Source organism: Loxodonta africana, chromosome 3 (genome assembly GCF_030014295.1).
Source record: "Loxodonta africana isolate mLoxAfr1 chromosome 3, mLoxAfr1.hap2, whole genome shotgun sequence".
NCBI classification, from domain to species: domain Eukaryota; kingdom Metazoa; phylum Chordata; class Mammalia; order Proboscidea; family Elephantidae; genus Loxodonta; species Loxodonta africana.
The window spans coordinates 128,033,507-128,054,705 of NC_087344.1; the positions used below are offsets into that span (position 1 = coordinate 128,033,507).

Below are 21,199 nucleotides of genomic sequence, written 5' to 3' on the forward strand. Positions count from 1 at the left end.
AGCAAGCAAGTCTGTCATCTGCATATGTTAATGAGTTGTTAATGAGTCTTCATTAACTTTATTAACTTCATTGTTAATGAGTCTTCCTTCAATCCTGATGCCATTTTTTTTCCATATAATCCAGTTTCTAGGATTATTTCCTCAGCATACAGATTAAATTAGTATGGTGAAATGATAGAACCCTGATGCACACCTTTCCTGATTTTGAACCACACAGTATCCCTTATTCTGTTCAAACAACTGCCTCTTGGTCTATGTACAGGTTCCGCATGAGCACAATTAAGTGTTCTGGAATGCCCATTCTTTGCAAGGTTATCCATAATATGTTATGATCCACACAGCCAAATGCGTTTGCATAGTCAATAAAACACAGATAAACATCTTTCTGGTGTTCTCTGCTTTCAGCCACCATCCATCAGACATCAGCAATGCTATTCCTTATTCCACGTCCTCTTCTGAATCCGACTTGAATTTCTGGCAGTTCCCTGTTAATGTACTGCTATAACTTTTTTTTTTTTTTAATTATCTTAATTAACTTTACTTGTGAGTAGTATTAACGATATTGTTCAATAATTTCTGTATTCTATTGGATTACCTTCTTTAGAATGGGCACAAATATGGATCTCTTTCAGAAAGTTGGCCAGGTAGTTCTCTTCCAAATTTCTTGGTATAAACTAGTGAGCACTTCCAGCATTGCATCCATTTGTTGAAACATCTCAGTCAGTATTCTGTCAACTCCTGGAGGCTTGTTTTTTGCCAATGCCATCGATGCAGCTGAGACTTCTTCCCTTAATACTATTGGTTCTTGATCATACCCTACCTCCTGAAATGGCTGAATGACGACCATTTCTTTTTGGTACAGTGACTCTGCTTATTCCTTCCATCTTCTTTTGATGCTTCCTACATCATTCAATATTTGCCCCTTAAAATCTTTCAATATTGCAACTCGAGGCTTGAATTTTTTCTTCAGTTCTTTCAGCTTGAGAAATGCCGAGCGTGTTCTTCTCTTTGAGTTTTCTAATTCCAGGTCTTTGCACATTTCATTATAATTCTTTACTTCATCTTCTCAAGCCGCCCTTGGAAATCTGCTATTCAGTACCTTTATTTCATCATTTCTTCCATTTCCTTTAGCTGCTCTAAGTTCAAGAGCAAGTTTCAGAGCCTCTTCTGACATCCATTTAGGTCTTTTCTTTCTTTCCTGTCTTTTTAGTGAGCTTTTACTATCTTTATGTATGATGTCCTTGATGCCATGCCACAACTCATCTGGTCTTCGGTCATTAGCGTTCAATTCAGAGATGGTCTCTAAATTCAGGTGGGATATACTCAAGGTCATATTTTAGCTCTCATGGACTTGTTTTAATTTTCCTTAGCTTCAACTTGAACTTCCATATGAGCAACTGATGTCTGTTCCACAGTCAGGCCCCTGGCCTTGCTCTGACTGAAGATACTGAGCTTCTCCATCATCTCTAGACATAATTACGGTTCTACTATCACCTCATTTTGCTTTTCGAGAAAATCTGCAAAATTTCTTAGTGTGTATTCTAGTAATATATACTGCAGCATACAGATAAACGTATTTGCTGCATATAGTGGACATATACTAAACAATCTAATGTCTGACATAATAATAGTGTTATTGGATAAGCTTGTTTAGGTCTTATATTAGTTCTACCCTTTGATTGTCTAATTTTTCTTCTACTGATTCAAAAAAGTAGAATATAACAAATATTTCTCAGAAATTTTTAAAATAATAAGTGTCTGGTACAAAGTCATTTGTTTTACTTAGAAAAGAACTTGACTGAATAACCTATGTAAATAAAAACAAATCTAAAATAATGCTTTACAACTTATGTTCATTTATCTTCTCTTTTCTTTGATGTAACAAGTAGCAGTTTGCTTGCAAACAAGATGCTATTTTCACTTTTTAAAAATATATAACAACATGGTGCATAATACTTGGAAACTATAATTATGACTATGTCATGATTATAAAATATAAATTGTCATTATGGATTTTTTAAAGCAAGAGTCTTTTTTGCTGTTTTAGTTTGTTTTGTTTTTAGACACTTGCATTATAGAGGGGTCTACCAAAACCAAACCCACTGCCATAAAGTCAATTCTGAATCATAGAGACCCCATAGGACAGAGTAGAACTGCCCCATAGGGCTTCCAAGGCTGTAACATTTATGGGAGCAGACTGCCACATCTTTCTCACACAGAGCAGCTGGTGGGTTTGAATCACTGACCTTTCAATTGGCAGGGGAGCACTGTGCCACCAGGGCTCCTAAACAAAAATAAAACAAAAAAAACTGTTGCCATGGAGTCAATTCCAACTCATAGGGACCCAACGGGACAGAGTAGAACTGCCCCATAGGGTTTCCAAGAAGCAGCTGGTGGATTCGAACTCCTGACCTTTTAGTTAGCAGCCGAGCTCTTAGCCACTGCAGTCTAACAAACCAAAACCAAACCTCTTGCTGTTGATTCCGACTCATAGTGACCCTACATGACAGAGTAGAATTGACCCAGAAGGTTTCCATGGAGTGCTTGATGAATTTGAACTGCCAACCTTAGCGTTAGCAGCCACAGCTCTTAACCACTACACCACCAGGGTTTCAACACAGTCTAAAGACCAAAAAATAAAAAGGAAACTGCGTAGCTGTGGTATTCATCCTGCAGTTGGCCACTAGATGGTGCCTTTCTCCCCTGGAAAAAAAATACAGGGAGCCCAGAAAACAACCTTCCGCTACTGAGGAATTCTAAGAACGAACCTTGAAAAGCAGGTTTGAATGACGTATGTAACCAGAGCACAATGTACACAGAGTGAAAAAATGTTTTTTCATCAAAAATATTTGAATGACTTGAACCTTCTTTGCCAATTAGGAGTAAGTCATTGACTTCAACGTGAATTTTAACATCTTTTGCCATTTTTGAATGTTCTACTGTGTGGTGCAAATGCGTGTACAACAACAAAAACACACCAAACTCAGTATAAGTCATTTCAAAATGGGACCAAACCATTCTGAATTTTCATTCGTATTATGTTATCAAAAGGGATACATTAAAGACAGTTTATATTAAATATATATATAAAGAAAATGCCAGAGATCAATAATATTTCAAGTTCATACTATTGATAAAATTGTCTTTGTATGTTTTCAACAAGTTAACTCTCCAAAAAGAGGTATACAATATTTAGGGAAATAGGTATTAAAATCAGGACTTCCATTTGAAAGGGCCTGCATGAGACATCCTCATTACAGTAGTTTTAAGTCACATTGCATTACTAATTATAGGTACCTGGAACATAACAAGTGCTTTACATTATCTTATTTAGTCTGTACATACCACTGTGAGGTAGTTATTATTATCTGAAGATTAAAGGGGGAAAAAAAGGCTCAGAAAAGTTGAATAACTTGTCCAAAGTCAGACAGCTCATAAGTGACAAAGCTTAGTCATTCATTCATTAAGTAATTTTTGAGCATCTACTATGTGCCAGGCACTTACACTAGAATTGAGATACATCAGTGAACAAAACAGACAAAATACCTGTCTTCATGAAGCTTTCTATTTTGCGTATATATAAATGCATATTTTAATTGCAACTTGTCTGGCTCCAGAGTTTATGCTTTTAATTATTGTTCTATACCAAATCAGTACCCCTAATACTGGGTGAATAAACAATTTCTTATATTGAGTATTTACAAAAAGGTTTTTACCTCTGTCATGGATTGAATTTGGTCCCCTCAAAATAAGTGTCAACTTCATTAGGCCATGATTCCCAGTATCATATGGTTGTCCTCCACTTTGTGATTTTCCTATGTGTTATAAATGATAATCTCTGCCTGTGGTTAAGGACGATTAGGGTGGAACATAACACCCTTGCTTAGGTCACATCCCTGATCCAATGAAAAGGGAGTTTCCCTGTGGTGTGGCCTGTACCGCCTTTTATCTTACAAGAGATAAAAGGAAAGGGAAGCAAGCAGAGAGTAAGGGACCTCATACCACCAAGAAAGCAGTGCTGGGAGCAGAACATGTCCTTTGGACCCAGGGTTCCTGTATGGAGAAGCTCCTAGTTCAGGAGAAGATTGATGACAAGGATCTTCCTCCAGAGCGTACAGAGAGTGGAAGCCTTCCCCTGGAGCTGATACCCTGAATTTGGACTGCTAGCCTACTAGACTGTGAGAAAATAAATTTCTCTTTGTTAAAGCCATCCACTTGTGGTATTTCTGTTATAGAGCACTAGATGACTAAGACATCCTCTTTTCCCCTTCCTCTCAATTTCAAACCTCAAACCTTTTGTTCTTCCCTTTATTTCTAATATGTACACTTATATATGAGTATACTTTATTTCTTTTTTGCTTTGAATACAATATTCACTCAAGGTGTCACATTCAAATAGTCTTGACATTTTATGCCAAGGTCCCACTTTTTTTATTACAACCCATTCCATACATATTAGATCTTTCAAAATCTTTCTAAAAGAAGGGTTAACCTGATATTTTTAAATCATTAAGAACAATAATTTTTTAACACTAATTATTCTCACTTGATGAAGCAGTTTTATCATTGTAGTAGGACTATATACTAAAAGATATTTTGCTTTGCTGATTATTAATGTCATCTCACTGTGAATTAAAATAAACCTCTATTTTCTAAAACTTGTGGAGTTTGAAAAGAATATCAATTAAGTTTACTAAGTCATTGAGAATAATGCCTTTGGGAAATAAATTTTAATATTTCAAGAAGAAATATAAAAAGGTATGAGCTCCTTTTGCTTTTTTTTTTTTTACATACATCAAATACTCACATCTTCTATCAGGAGTTCTGATTCTGCCTCTGATTTTCCTGGAAACCGGATCTTCATGTCCTTGAGGACAAATAAGGTCTGACTTGTTAGATCATCCTCTTGTTCTTTTGTTTTCGGTTGCCGCAAGGACTCACTCTTAAATTTGAAAGAATACAGATATTTGGAGGGGGTCTTATTTCATTGTTCCACTATAATCTGAAAGATATTTCTAGGTAAAAACGATGTACTTTAAAAAAAAAATGAAAAAGGAAGAATTTTTTTTAATTTGTGCACTGCATAAAATATTGATATTATAAGCTCTTTAATTGAATAAATTCCTAGGATTAAATAGATATGAATTCCCAAGAGTGCCTTTCACATTTCCACACAGTTGTATTTACTTAGCTCAAAATACTAAAATAAAAATATGAGTGTTTAAGGACTTTATGGTCAGTTTCATTTGCTACATATGCCTCAGGCAATTTCTCTCAATTAGAAAAAATAATAATAATTTGTTGTTACCAAGTTAAATTCATTCATGTATATCTCCTGATTCTTTCTTTGAAACACCATCCCCTTTAAATAAACGAAATAAATCCCCAACTATCTGAAGACATGTGAGGTTATCTATTTGAACATCTAAAAGTAAGCCTAGCTGCAAAATAAATTCACTGACTTTCTCAATACTGAATTGCTGGAATTCATGCTAAGGAAGGAGAGTATATGTTGATTTAGTATACAGAAAACATTATAAACAAGGTTGTACTTAAATAAATGTTATGAGGAGAATTTATCAATGGATTATTTTTTAACCTACCAATTACATAATAGTCCCACTGGATAGAATTTTTCATAAAGCAAATTTCCCCAAATTTACAGGTATACTGCAAGATATACTATAAAACTGTATGTTTACTCAGATGATTTTCAACAAAATTATCCTACTGCATCGGCAAATGGGAAATGACAACAATGTTATTCTCAGTGCCCATTCTTGGGTTCTGTGATAAAGAGAAATCTAACTTTTAAAAGTATCCTAATACATGGTTGGAAACCCTGGTGGCGCAGTGGTTAAGCGCTACGGCTGCTAACCAAGAGGTCAGCAGTTCGAATCCGCCAGGCGCTCCTTGGAAACTCTATGGGGCAGTTCTACTTTGTTCTATAGGGTCGCTATGACTTGGAATCTACTCGACGGCAGTGGGTTTTTTGGGCTAATACACGGTTCACTAAATTGTAGCCTAAAATAGAATAACCAAGTTCCAGGAGGCCTCAGGTTGAACTACAAAAAGTATCTGAGGTTCAGTCTGGCCTCCTCCCAACTGATCCCCTTTGCCACCTAATTTCTGAGTGGAGTGCTTCCTGTAGTCTTGAAAGAGCAAAATAGATGACTTACCATGTGAGAGTCAGTAGAGCTGGCATCATTACTTTGAGGCAGGTGCCTCGTGTAGGAGGAAGCACGGTTTAGGGAATGTGACCGGGCCCCTGAAGTTGTCCGGGATGCTGATAACATTTGTTGAGCAGAAAAGGGGCGGGTCTCCCCACTGGAAGGTGACTGACCAGAGATGGACCGAGGGCAGCTGACTGACCGTCTCAAGGAGCCTATTGCCGATGGAAAAGAGGGATAGTACAGTAGCAGTGTTAGTAGAAGTTTCCCACTATATTGGTTCTATTAGACCAGAACGACAATAAATGTCAAAGCACAGGCATCATCAAGAGAATATGCGTTTGAAGTGAATACACTCTGGTAATGTATGAAGAATGGCTATCATGAGAATAACACTTTAGTATTTTTCTTTACTAGTACGTTAATGCTACGTTCTAGAAATATGAAATAAAAGAACCAGAAGGAAGAAAAACTTTTATGGAGCACCTTTTGTGTCCCAGGCATTGTGTTGGGAGCTACACTTTATTTTTATCCACACAGAAACCCTCCAAGTAAGAATCCTTGTTCCTCTTTCTCCCCTCAATTTTTATGAATAAAGAAACTGAGGCTCAGAGGTCACACAGCAAGAAAGTGGCCAAGCTCAGGTTTAAATCCTGACCTATCTAATTCCACAGACCTTTCTGTCTGTAATCCTGTAATGCCATCCACTTTCCTTGGGATTAGGCTGGCCATTTGATAGAATCTGTACATAGTTTTGAGACTGAATATTTTACAGAAAGATTCACAGGGAGAGACAGAAAGTAGAACGGCCAGGCTAAATGAATAAGCTATAGCATTTAGGTCCCATGAGATAAGTAAACAAAACAGAAGAAAAATCTAAAGGTTATCCTGATGGAATTGAAACATATAATTGATTATTACAAGAGTAGAAGAGCAGTTTCAAAATACAAACATCATCAGGGAAGTTAGCTTATTAAACCATAGCTGAAGAGCCGTTTTAAAATATAAACTTATTAAACCATAGCTGAAGAGCAGTTTTGAAATATAAACATTATCAGGGAAGTTAACTTATGAAACCATAATTGAGGAGCAATTTTGAAATATAAACATTATCAGGAAAGTTAACTTATTAAATCATTGCTGGAGATTTTTTTTAAGAAGCTCATAATTCTGTTTATTGCATTATTGAACCTGTGTCTTTAGTGGAGTCCTAAGACAATAGAGCAGAGGACAAAGAGAGATGAGAGATAGGAGCTAAGAAAAGTCCTGAATTTAAGGCAGTGTCTGGAAGGGGTGTCATACTAACTCTGAGCAAACAGAAATACCATACTGGATATTTGGGAATAAAAAAGAATCATGGACACAATGTTAAATATTTCATGGTTGAAGAGAGAATGAAAGACAAAAGATGAGAGAAAAATATGTGAAAAGAAAGGTAGAAATAGAGAAAAAGGAAGAAGAAAGAGAGGATGGTTGATTGCTTTCCTGAATACTTCCTGTGCACCAAAAGCCCTGACTTAAGTGCTTATCTGTGATGAAAATCAGAGTGAACAAAACTTCAATTATATCACAACTGAGTGGTTCACAGGCACAGTCGAGTCAAATGCATAGAGAGATACACAAGTTTTTAAAAAAAGACAGGTGACAGTATAAAGCAAATTGGGTGAAGATGTAGGTAAAGAGCACATATTTGCTTAAAAGAGAATATAATCAGCATGTGAGCCATGAGACAGATTTTTTTTTAATTTTATAAAATCCATGCAAGAATTTAACTCTTAACAAAAACTTTGAAATACAGAAGAATGGATTGTACCCAAAACCCAAATCCATTGCCATCAAGTCAATTCTGAATCATAGTGACCCTGTAGGACAGAGTAGAACTGCCCATAAGGTTTCCAAAGCTGTAATCTTTATAGAAGCAGACTGCAATATCTTTCTCCCTCGGAGTGGCTGGTAGGTTAGAACCACTGGTGTTTTGGTTAGCATCTGAGCACTTAACCACTGCACCACGAGGGCTCCTTAGAATGGACCGTAGACATCCTTCATTCAAAACCCATTCACTGTCCATTTGCACAATCTGAAAGGAGTTGAGGGATATGTCCTTATCGAGTTGGGGAAGGAAGTGAGATAGAGTTCAGGTCTCCTCATGCACAACTAGGGCATTAATTTGGCCCCAGGTCTTTTTATTGAGTTCAATAATTCAGCTTCCATAATTTTTCATAAACAATTAAATGAGAAGTAATCAACTTACTGGATTGTTGAATTAATTTGTAGTGGTTGGAGTTTTTAATATTATATGGAACTTGCTTTTCTCCCTTCTTATTTTGATAGCCTTCTTTTTCGTTTTCATCAGATTCTGAACAGCTCCTGCTACTGTCATAGCTGCTGTCACTGCTGTAGTACTTCTGTCTTTTCAATACCTCGGTGCTCTCAGGCATGGAAGACAGAGGCTAGAATAGAAGGGAATATGTTATTTTGTTAGAATTGCAAAATAAAAAGTTTATTAACAAGATCAATTACTATTTTTAATTTCCTGCTTTGGCTTGTTGTCTTTCTCTGAAGGCTGATAACACCTCAACGGACTATTGCTACAGTGCTGCTTAGCCTACAGTGCTATGCTTTAATTCTTCTGTTTCCACCAAATATTATTTCTCAAATGATATAGTTCAGTCATGATGAGGGAAATGCTGTTTCCATTGAAATTATTCTATTTTCAGTATTTTTGTAATGATACTCTGCAATAAAGGACCAGAGTAACCACAAAGACTAACAAAATAGAACAAAAATATCTGAGATGAAAGTATAAAAATCAGAAACAATCAACTTTTCTTCGTTTCTTACAGAGAGATGATTCATTTAGACTAAGAAGTGTGTCTTTGTTGCATCATCAGTGTTCAGGGTCACTAAATAAATGTGTGAGTGTGCGTGAGTGTGTGTGTCTGTGTGTGACAGAGAGAGAGAGAAAGGGAGGGAGAGGAGGCTAGGGAGAGAGGAAGAAGGGATGGAAAAGGGGTAAAGAGAAGAAAACAGCAACAAGAGAAGCCACTTTACGTAAAGGCTTAAAATAGAGCCTGTGAGCCTGTTCACTCAGATAAGTATCAAGAAGCAAGCTATTCTTCACATGCTAATTTGTTGTTGATATTTTTATAAATAAAAAATTTTAGGTAATTATTCACTTTCCAATTTTGTTCTGAAAAACTCATGTCTCAGAGAGTTCTTACTTTAGACACATATGCTGTGGCCATTACAGAGCAACATTGCTCTTCCTGTTCAAGCTACATAAAAAATACTGCATATAATGTGAAAAACAGCGCAGTATTGTTTAGCGTATAGGTGCCACGTAGAAGTATAAAACTGTAAAGATTCAAAATGCCATGCTATTATGTTCCAATGGCTCTACTCGAATTACTTGTTTCCAGTCCTCCCAATCAATGTGTTTCGAATGATGCCCTCTGAGAAGAGAAGGGAAGTGGGACAGGTTCACTTCAGAAAGAATGTGCATGACTGAGAACAAGACAGTTTTATCGCTTAGTCTTTTTAAGAGACTATTACACACACCACATGCCACCTATTCCTGCTGAGAGAGATTCCTGCAGTTGTACACTAGGTGCTTGTTCTCTGTTAAATCAAACAGAAGTGTTTTGATGTTATCATCCACCATGTGAAATCCTTGGGTATCACGGGATTTCACTGAAAGAAGGTATATCCTCTAGTGTAACCATGTAGGACAAGAGAGAAAGAGCATTTCATGAAGTGCCTGGAATACACAGTAAGCCAAAGTATGGTCTTCTTGAAGTTATAGCCTTTGCAAAGGCTGAAAAATAACCAAAGCAGGAAAGTAATTTAATACACTAAGGAACCAACTTGTATTTAAAAGTGTGTTCTCCTTTTGATGGTCTAATATCTACTGAGCACTTACAATGTTCAAAAAGATATGCATAAAAACATTTACCAGTAACACAATCATCAAACATTTTGACAGTCTTGGGGCATATGAATTCTAGAGGAAGGATGTTTCTTCAGAAGTTTAGCATACCCAGAAGAAACAGTGGCACAATCAGGCTTGCTAGTAGTGCCTTCCTTCATGTAGGCAAACAGCTTTAAGGTTTCTTAAGGAGCTTGACTACATAATGAGTTATTCGACCCTATAAAGAATCACAAGGGGAAACGCATAGCTGAACCTTTGTGTCATGATATACGTATTTGGGACTTTTTGACCAATACATTGTTCAAGCAATAATTAATAAATCACAGCAGCATAAACTCTAAACATTGTCTAACAAAATGGAGTTCATAATGAGCAATTAGTTATGACACAAACCATATTACTTATCTTGTGTCCAATTTTATCATGAAATAGGTCATATTTGAAGTATATATGAATGGTGTAAAGAATATGAAAAAAAAAAGACCATGTTCCTACCACACAGTTTAAGAAATAGATCACTGCTAATACTTTATGTGGTATTTATTATTTATGTAGCTAATAGATATTCCTTAGATTTTCAAGTAAAAATTTATAGTTGGACCATTTTTCCTAATACAAACATCACTTAACCTTGATTAACTCTAATTATTCTTCTACCTGTAAAATAAAGACACTGGAAATCAATGCTTAGTATGTGATAGCATTCCTCTCAAAGCGAAGCGCAGCTTTGAAGTTTGGCTCACTCCAGATCCATAGTAAATATAAAGTCAAAACTGATTTAAAAAAAGTCTCTATACTAATTATGCACCTTTCAAATGCTGCTGGCTTTAGCAACTCTTGTTTTTTTTTTTTGGTTAGGTGTCATTGAGTGGGCTCAAATTCATAGTGACCTTATGAATAACAGAACAAAATGTTACCTAGTCCTGCTATACCTTAATGAATGTTGCTATGTTTATGTCCATTGCCTTGGCTACTCTGTCAATTTGTCTATCAGGTTGTGTCATCTGTGTATCTCAGGTTGTTAATGAGTCTTTTTCCAATTCTCATGCTACTTTCTTTTCTATATAGTCCAGTTTCTTGGATTATTTGCCCAGCATACAGATTGAATAAGTAAGGTGAAAAGATACAACCCTTTCACACACCTTTCCCAACTGTGAACCACACAGTGTCACTTTTTCTGTTCGAACAACTGCCTCTTGGTCTATGCACAGGTTCCACATAAGCATAATTAAGTGTTCTGGAATTCCCATCTTTGTGATGTTATCCATAATTTGTTATGATCCACACAGTCACATGCCTTCACATTTGATAAAACACAGGAAAACATATTTCTGGTATTCTCTGCTTTTGGTCAAGATCCATCTGACAATAGCACTGATATCCCTTGTTCCGCTTCCCTTTCTGAATCCAGCTTGAACTTCTGGCAGTTCCCTGTCAATGTTACGCAGCAGTTGTTTTTTATCTTCAACAAAATTTTGCTAGCATGTGTCATTAATGATATTGTTTGATAATTTCCACATTTAGTTCGATCACCTTTCTTTGGAATGGGCACAAATATGATAGAGAAACTGTTTTCGAGTGTTGCTTCCCTTTGCCTCAATTGGTATTCTTCAAATTCCCGGAGCCTTGTTTTTCACCAATGCATTCTGTGCAGCATGAACTTCTTCCTTCAATACCAGTGGTTCTTGATCATATACTACCTCCTGAGACGGTGGAGCATCAACCAATTATTTCTGATACTAATAACTCTGTGTATTCCTTTCATCTTCTTTTGATGCTTTCTGCACCATTCAATTTTTTTTTTTTTTTTTGTCCATAGAATCCTTCAGTATTACATATTATAACTCAAGGCTTGAATTTCCTCTTTAGTTCTTTCAGTTTGAGAAATGCCAATCATGTTCTTCCATTTTGGTTTGCTAACTCTAGGTCTTTGCACATTTTATTATACTTTGCCTTGTCTTCTCAAGCCACCATTTGAAATCCTCTGTTCAGCTCTTTCACTTTATCATTTCTTCCACTCACTTTATTTACTCTGCACTTAAGAGCAAGTTTCAGAGTCTCTTCTCACACCCATTTTAGCCTTTTCCTTCTTTCCTGGCTTTTTAATGACCTTCTACTTTCCTATTGTATGATGTCCTTGATATCTTCTCACAACTCTTCTAGATTCTAATTAGAATTCAGCTATGAAATCTTTTTATATATATATTTTTTGTTATTGTACTTTAGATGAAGATTTACAGAACTAGCTTCTCATTAAACAATTAGTACACATATCGTTTTATGACATTGGTTACCAACCCCACAACATGTCAACACTCTCCCCTTCTCAACCTTGGGTTCCCCATTACTAGCTTTCTCGTCCCCTCCTGCCTTCTAGTCCTTGCCCCTGGGCTGGTGTGCCCATTTAGTCTTGTTTTGTTTTATGGGCATGTCTAATCTTTGGCTGAAGGGTGAACCTCAGGAGTGACTTCATTACAGACCTAAAAGTATGTTCGGGCGCCATATTCTCAGGGTTTCTTCAGTCTCTGACAGACCAGTAAGTCTGGTCTTTTCTGCGTGTGTGTGTGAGTTAGAACTTTGTGAGTTAAAATTTTGTTCTGCGTTTTTCTCCAGCTCCACCCAGTAACCTCTACTGTGATCCCTGTCAGTGCTGGACTCAGTCTGGTGGAGGCTATAGAACTTGTGGTCCATTAGTCATTTGGACTAATTTTTTCCTTGTGTCTGTGGTTTTCTTCATTCTCCCTTGCTCCAGATGGGGTGAGACCAGTGGAATATCTTGGATGGCTGCTCACAAGGTTTTAAGACCCCAGACACTACTCATCAAAGCAGAATGTAGTTTTCTTTATAAACTATGTTATGCCAGTTGAGCTAGATGTTCCCTGAGACCATGGTCTCCACAGCCCTCAGCCCAGTAATTCAGTCCCTCAGGGAGTTTGGATCTGTTGATGGAGCTTCCATGACTTTAACTTGGACAAGCGGTGCCGGCTTCTCCAGTATGGTGTACTGTCTTACCCTTCACCAAACTTAACATTTTTCTATTATCTACTTAGCGTTTTTCTATCCCCACCTTTCCCCTCCCTTGTAACCATCAGAAATTGTTTCTTCTTGTGTGTAAACATTTTCATGAATTTTTATAATAGTAGTTTCGTGCAATATTTGTCCTTTTGTGAAAGACTTATTTCATGTAGCATAATGCCCTCCAGATTCATTCATGTTGTGAGATGCTTTGCAGAGCGAAATCTATTCTTGAGATGGTTTCTAAATATCTTCGAGGTAATACTTTGTCTCTTGTGGACTCCCTTTGATTTTCTTCAGCTTCAACTTGAACTTGCATTGTGAGCAGTTGAAAGTCTGTTCCACAGTCGCCCCCTGGCTTTGTCTTGACTAATGATACTGAGCTTCTCCATTACTTCTTTCAACAGTTGTCGTCAATTTGATTCATGTTAATATCTCTGGCAAGGTCCATGTGTATAATCTTCAACTACATTGTTGAAAAAAGGCATTTCCATTGCGAAGGTATTGATCTTGCAGAATTCTATCATGTGACTTCCAATGTTCTTCCTATTACCAGTGTCATGTTTTCCAACAACTGCTACTTCTTTTTTTCAAATTTCACATTCCAATCACCAGTAACTATCAACACATCTTGACTACACATTTGATCAATTGCAGTAGGTAGTAAAAATCTTCAATATATTCATTTTTGGCATTCATAGTTGGTGTGTAACTTTGAATAATAGTCATGTTAACTGGTCTTTCTAGAAGGCATATGGATATTAACCTATCACTGATTGCACTGCACTTCATGATACATATCAAACTTTGTTTTAACAATAAATGCAACCCTGTTCCTCTTCAACTTGTTGTTCCTGTTGTAACATACCATATGATTGTCAGATTCAAAATGGCCAATACAAGTCCATTTCAACTAACTAAAGCCTAGGATATCATTCATCAAGTATTCCATTTTATTTTTGATGGCCACCAATTTTCCTTGATTCATACCTGGTACATTCCATGTTCCAATTACTAGTGAATGTTACCGCTGTTACATCTGATTTTGAGTCATGCCACATTAGCAAATGAAGGTCCTTGAGGCTTTACTCCACCTCGTGATTAAGGCCAACTCTACTTTGAGAAGGCAGTTCTTTCCACGTTGTATTTTGAGTGCTTTCTGACCTGAGAAGCTATCTTCCAGCACCATATCAGACGGTGTTCTATTTGTATCAGTAGGTTTTCTTTGGCTAATTTTTAGAAGTAGATCACCAGGGCCTTCCTCCTAGTCTATCTTAGTCTAGAAGCTCCACTGAAACCTGTCCACCATAAGTAACCCTATTGGTATTTGAAATATGAATGGCATAACTTCCAGCACAATAGTAACACGCAAGCCACCACAGTATGACAACCTGACAGTTTACACTCCCTTAAAAAAAAAAAAAAAATTCTTTAGTGCAGTACTTGCCACAACATACCCTCAATTTTGGCCTCCTTATCAGCTCTTCCATTAACCAATAAGGTCCCCGAGAACAGAAACTGTCTTCAACAAATTTAACTAATAGCTTTTTGAGATGTTGCTATGTGCCAGACATTGTTTTACATGCAAAGATTAAAATACATTCCTTACTTCAAGAAGCTTACAACTACTCTACAAAAGTGTTATTAGTGGTACTGTGAGATAAAGATGGGAAGGAAGATCTAAGATGAATGGGGAGAGTAGGGAAAGGTTTCACAAAGGCAGCAATGGTTCATGTGGATTAGTAGTGAGTCTCCTATCAAGTAAGCAATCGATCAATGATTTTTTTTAATTAGGCAGACATTTCAGAAACATAGAAAAGCATGACAGAGCATGATGCATCTCAGGACACAGGGATGGCTTAGTATTACTGAAATGTAAAGTAAAATGAGCAGAATGGAAAAGGTTTCCAAGGTTTTACAAAGTCAACTCTTTCCTACTCTGCTAGCAAGGATTTGACGTGTAATATAAGAACATATAAATGACATCAACACAGAGCAGATGCAGGTAAAGAAAAGATGTGTCCATTTTCACCTGCGTGATGGCTTTCTATTTATTCCTAGGAATGGTACATATTTTAAATAATGTAAGATCAAGTAGCTGGGTTAAAAAAAAAAAATGAGGCTGCCAATAAAGTTCTCTAGAATCATAATTTGCCTTATATATAATGCTACACATTTCTTTGACGGTTATCTGCCCAGAGATACGAGGAAAACTCAATGCTGAGTTTAGAATAAGAGTGCTAGCTCTAGGTCTCTTTTGGCCCTGACTCATATGGCCTTCTGTAGCACTAGAGAAAGAACTGAAAAATGAAGGAAATTAACAAAATGAAATAAAATTTCATCTAAGTGTAAGATAACAGCATCTTTCAAACTCTATCTGAACCGGACACAGGTGTACTATATAACATATCTGTTACAATTCCTGAAAGGGCACCAGTCATTCTTATAGTAAGAAGTATCAAGGGAAAAACAACTGTATCTAAATATCTATTTTGATATCTGGAAAGTTAGTGATACTGCACCTTTGGTCCTCGAGGCTTGGTAGTTTTTCCCATCAACTTTTCATCATCAATTTCACATTGTTCCAGAAGATCCAAAATATCTTCCTCCTTAAAAAAAAATCTGACTGAGTGAAATCAACAAGATGGCTTCATAAGCAGTTCCCGCTTCGTTAACATAACTGCCTCTGATCCTGCCTCATTAACATTATAAAGGTAGGATTTACAACACATAGGAAAATTACATCAGATGACAAAATGGTGGACAGTCACACAATACTGGGAATCATGGCCCAGCCAAGTTGACACACTTTTTGGGGGTACACAATTCAATCCATAACACCCACTATTATGGCTATTATACATACAAAAAAGAAAAATAATAAATATTGGTGAGGATGTAGAGAAATTGGAACTCTGGTACGTTGTTGGTGGGTATGTAAAATCGTATAGCCTCTGTGGAAAACACTTTGCAGTTCCTTAAAAAGTTAAAAAAAAATTGCCATATGACCAAGAAATTCCACTCTTGGCTATACATCCAAAAGAATTGAAAGCAGGGACTCAAACATTTGTGCATCAATGTTCATTGCAGCATTATTCACAAGAGGTAAAACTGATAAACTGGAAGTGCGGAATTCAAGTGAAAAGACCATATCAGCTTTATTATGATTATTCACTCACTCAGGATTAACAGGGTATCCAAGATACTGGGGGGATCACTGCAGGGAGATGCCAGTAATATAGTGTACACATAGTTTCAACAGGTCCACATGTATGCTTACCTAATGCTGCAGACCACTCATTGGGGGCCTCCAATAAAACACATCTCCAGTATTCACACTCTTATGAAGTTTTCACTTACTTTGACTCTGACTATGTAACTTACTGAACCAATGAAAGCAAGCATAATGCAAGTAGAGGTTAATAAGGCCTTCCACTGCATACTGGGGCTTGTGTCTTGAAATGTTCCCTTTTGGAGCTCGGAGCCACTGTATCAAGAGCTCTGGCTACCCTGCTGGAGAGACTGTGTAGAGAGAAAGAGATGCCACACCAGCAGCCCCTCAAAGTTCCCATTATTCCATCTAAGGCACAAGACATGTGAGTGAAGCCATACTAGATTTCTAGCCCCAGCTGAACTTTCAGATGAATGTAGCCATTTGATTCACTCTAGGCACGACTAGCAGAACCACTCAGCTGAGACTAGTCAAGACTGTAGAATAATGAACAAATCAACGATTGTTATTTTTAAGTTTTGAGATGGATTGTTAGACATTTTATTAAGGTAAACAGATTAACATGTGTGGGGTTCTGGGGTTTTGTTGTTGTTGTTTTGTTTTTTCTAAGTGACTTTTTCTCATATGCCAGGTCTGTGTTCTAAGAAAAAATACTGTATGATGTTAGTTACTATCCAAATAATGTGAATACAAACAACAAGGTTAATGCAACTGACTTTCTTATGTAGCTACATATCCACATCTGTCCAATCAGACATTCTTATGATAATTTATTGATATTACAACATAACAGCAAAATTATCTACCCCATAGTTTGTTCTTTTAGATAACATATTGCTTATGAAATCACTTGGTTGGGTTTATGAAATGTTAGGAACTTATAAGAATGTAAAGTTTGAGGAAAGTGCATTTTAAAAGTAGAAATTTTGTTATATGTAGTATTAAGGCAGATTGTTTTAAAGACATATTGTTTGGCCACGTTCCTTTTTCTCTAGATAAACATTTATTCCTTTACCTTCATCCTTTTCAAAGGATTATTCAGTTCTCGCTGGAATGAAGCTGCTCTTCCTGAAAGAAAGGTCTGAAAAGCAACAGCCAACAAATTTTCATACTTTTCAAGTAGTGTTTTATCTTCAGGAGGATAAATTCGTCTGCAATAAAAGCAGATAAACCAAGTTTAAAAGCACCTATCGTAGTTCTATAGTTAAAGTCAACTACATAGATAATTCTCGACCACCTACTCTCTGACAGTCATTTTACTAGGTGCTAGAACTATGGATGAATATAGTTACAAGAAATTCATAAATTTCCATTTGCTACCCACACAAATTCAAAGTTAACTAGAGAATTATCATTAAATAATGTAGCTCCAAAAGTACAGCATAAGGGGTTTGGTTGAAGGGGTAACTGGAGAAGAATGGCAATGAGTCAGCCTGGACAAAATACATTTATAGGGAAGAGTTCAGGTCATGAGAGATATTTCGGAGCTTTGGACTTCACATGCTTACTGAAACAAACAAGGACAAAGAGATTAGGGAGGCTTAGTGGTGCAATGGTTAAGTGTTCAGCTGCTAATCAAAGGTCAGCAGTTTGAATCCACCGATCATGCCTTGGAAACTCTATGGAGCAGTCCTACACTGTCCTACTGGATTGCTATGAGTTGGGATAGACTTGATGGCAACAGGTTTGGTTTTGGGTTTTTTTATGTAGATTAGCCCAAATGATATCTTTTGGGTTGCTGAAACTTGCCTCATAGGCTAGAGAGAATTGGGGTAGATGTAGTATGTATGGGATGAATGTGTTCTAATCACAGGTGGATTGTGTTAAGGCCAGGAAAGGCAGTCATACCAGGAAAACAAGAAGCTCTATGCCCCACCCCCTCCTTAATATTGATGAATCAATGTCAAAGCTTGGGAGGAAGAGCAGTGTTTCTAAGAACTTAAGGACCTTAGAGGGTCCTCTCTGGATCCCATCAAGGGTGGTGCTGTGGAGGGGTTTCAGTTCATCACAATCCACACCCCTTTCATTTGATCATATCTGGCTCCTTCCAACATTTTCGTTTTCTGCTTGGTTCCTGAAGCATTTGAGCTTAAAACAAAGTATTGCAAGGAAATTGAATTGACAGAGAGGATACTAGAGACCTGAATACTAACTTTCTCTAAATACCACATTATAACCAAATAATGTTGCAGGATAATGATAATGATGACTAAAAAGACCACGCCAGAGGCTGGCTAGCAGAAGGTCTCCCAAGTCTGAACCATCTTCTTGCTGACTACCTTTTCTTTCTGGGAATATATCAAACAAAACTACTTTCTCAGAACGAAAAAAAAAAAAAAACTGCTTAAAAAAAGCTTAAAGGTTAAAAATGTAGAGTAATTGCTTTGACACTTCACCCCTTCAACCTGTACAAAAGCAGAAGCATAGTTACCTATAATTCCCCATATGCCGATTTTCGTGTTCTTCTTTTGAGACCTGCTTTCGTACTTGAGCGAGTCTCTCTTTCTAGAAATGAAGAAATTTTACAAATAAAGCCTGACAAATGAATCATATAATTCAAATTGTAGGTACTTTGTTAAATTTTTCATACCAACTCTTCTTTCCGCCTCTCCAATTGGTGTCTCTGCTGTTCCCAGTCTGAGGAACCTGGTAAGAGTCTTTTTATTGAACTTTGACCATAAAGCCTCTTTTGAGCCTCAGCTTTTTGTTTGGCCAAGTTTCTCCTTTTATCACTTGTCCTAAAACATAAAACACAAGAACGTATCCCAGAATTCAAACACCTCTTTGGCAGAAGAAGAGAGACAGTAGAGAAAGGAATACATATTTGATTAAATTTATATATACATATGCATTATATTTATATATTCATCAATTAATATGGGTCTCCAAATAGTAAACAGAAGTTCTGTAGAAAGATCAAATGGAAATAGTATAGGTTTTGAAGAGTCAGACAGATGTAATTTCCTATCGGAATTGACTCAACAGAAATTTTTTTTTTAACTTACTAGCTTTGCAATTTTAGATGAGTGAATTAACTGCTGTGACTCTGTTTCCCCATCTATTATATGTTAGCAATAATGTTCCCATCATAGTGTTCTTATAAGATCAGTTGTAGTAGCATTAATACGTACTTAAAAAATGTTGGTTCCTTTCTCCTCCACGAACCAAGTTCACTTTTATTTAAGTATTTCTCACTTATACTGAACACCCTTCAGCACATTTTCAATTTCCATTAAAATCCCAGCCTAACAATCATTATTTATTTGAAAACATCTCTTCTTTTACTCAACCATGAAAAATTTAGTTATAAGTCTCTGATTTTTACAGGAAAAACCCTGTTATGGGATTGCTTTCCTCTGAACTTCTTTTCTCCCTCTTCCTTTCCAGGCAGCTGGTGCAATAAGATAAGCCTGAGGCCTTTTCTCCCCACCCCCTCTAACTTGCACTCTTGTAGGTCATCCTTGAAAGGCCTAGCAGGAACAGGATGAGCTCCAGGGAAAAAAGAAAAAGGAAAGCAAAGCCATTTCTTTTCTTGCCCTTAGGGGAAAAAATGGGCTTTACCCTTGAGCTTACATTTTCATAACTCCCCATGTCATTAGCCCAGCAGGGCCCAGGTGAGGATGTAAACCAAAGAAAAGGGGACAAGAAGACCATCTGTCCAGTTTCTAGTGTGGAGGTTAAACTGGAGAGGTAAAAGAAATGCTTAAGCTTATATGTGGCCCCACCGAATTCATCAAGAGATTGCATTGACAATATAAGGCCAAAACCCTAGATAGTAAAGAATGTTGTTTTGCCTCAAATATGTATCACCCTCACAATTCGAATTTGCAAGAGTGTTAAGAAACTCATCTACTCTCTTTCATAACAGCATTGAGGCTTGAGTGACAAGAGTTCAACAGATGAACTGGGCAAAATGAAGAACTTGAGAAAAGGCATAAAACGCATTCAGAAAATTTCAAGTTATTCAGTATGGCTATAGTTTTGGATGAATTTGTGAAAATTAGCTAGTCATGAAGGCTTAATTAAATACTAGATTCTTAAATTTAACTTTAGGGAATGGAGGGGGATGTGAATTTTAAACAAGAGAAGGACATAATTATATTCACAAGTTTTTAAAAATTATGCCCTTGGCAATATGTAGAGTGGCTTAGAAGTAAAAAAGAAGAGACACAGGCACTTAAGATGGGATGCTATTCATTAGCAAATCACCTTGTATGCAATGCAAAGGAGGTTAGACTTTATCTCAAAGTGTGGAAACAACATAATGAGAATATCAGAGTTTAAAAATATTTCTTCAAACACTGGCATTCCTCAAAGCTCTACCCTTGCCCATCTTTACTTCTCAATATGTGCCTGTGTAATCTCATCCATTAGATCCAACTGCAATCTATACAAGGATGTCAGTCAAACAGATATATCTACGTCCTAAAAAAAAAAAATTTTTTTTTTCCTGGGGATCTGTATATCACATATCCTATTTAAAATTTCTACCTGTGTCTCAAAGTAACTCAAAATTAGCATATCCAAACCTAAATTATCTCTTTCTTTCTACCTTGCCCAATTTCCTCTCACCTATATTCTTTATCTTAATAAACAGCATATCATCAAAGAAGTCATCCAAGCCAGAAACGTAGGAATCATGGGAGGCTTTGAGTTCCTAGTGGCCCTGGTGGCACAGGTCAGCAGTTCCAATCTACCAGCTGGTCCTTGGAAACCCTGTAGGGCAGTTCTACTCTGTCCTATAGGGTTGCTATGAGTCAGAATCGACTCAACAGCAACAGGCTTCTGTGGAAGCTACAAAGTGGGATGAGAGTTAGTGCTAGAAGCAGGGGGGAGGCTAATAAAATAATCCAA

General features: G+C 36.9%; 1 protein-coding gene across 7 annotated transcripts in view; it reads right to left on the minus strand.

Annotated features, from left to right (window-relative positions):
- The window catches only part of TTLL7 (tubulin tyrosine ligase like 7), a 190,998-nt gene that overhangs the window by 38,560 nt on the left and 131,239 nt on the right, over positions 1–21,199 (minus strand). For all 7 annotated transcript variants that reach the window (XR_010321419.1, XR_010321420.1, XM_064282155.1 and 4 more), the window contains 7 exons: positions 18,936–19,083; positions 18,777–18,850; positions 17,361–17,496; positions 15,636–15,722; positions 8,422–8,620; positions 6,180–6,385; positions 4,808–4,942 (listed from right to left, as the gene is read on the minus strand). Coding sequence is in view for 5 of the 7 variants with exons in the window: in XM_064282155.1 (XP_064138225.1) it covers positions 4,808–4,942; positions 6,180–6,385; positions 8,422–8,620; positions 15,636–15,722; positions 17,361–17,496; positions 18,777–18,850; positions 18,936–19,083 (985 nt within the window). In the remaining 2 variants the exon portion in view is untranslated. The remainder of the gene's footprint in view (positions 1–4,807; positions 4,943–6,179; positions 6,386–8,421; positions 8,621–15,635; positions 15,723–17,360; positions 17,497–18,776; positions 18,851–18,935; positions 19,084–21,199) is intronic.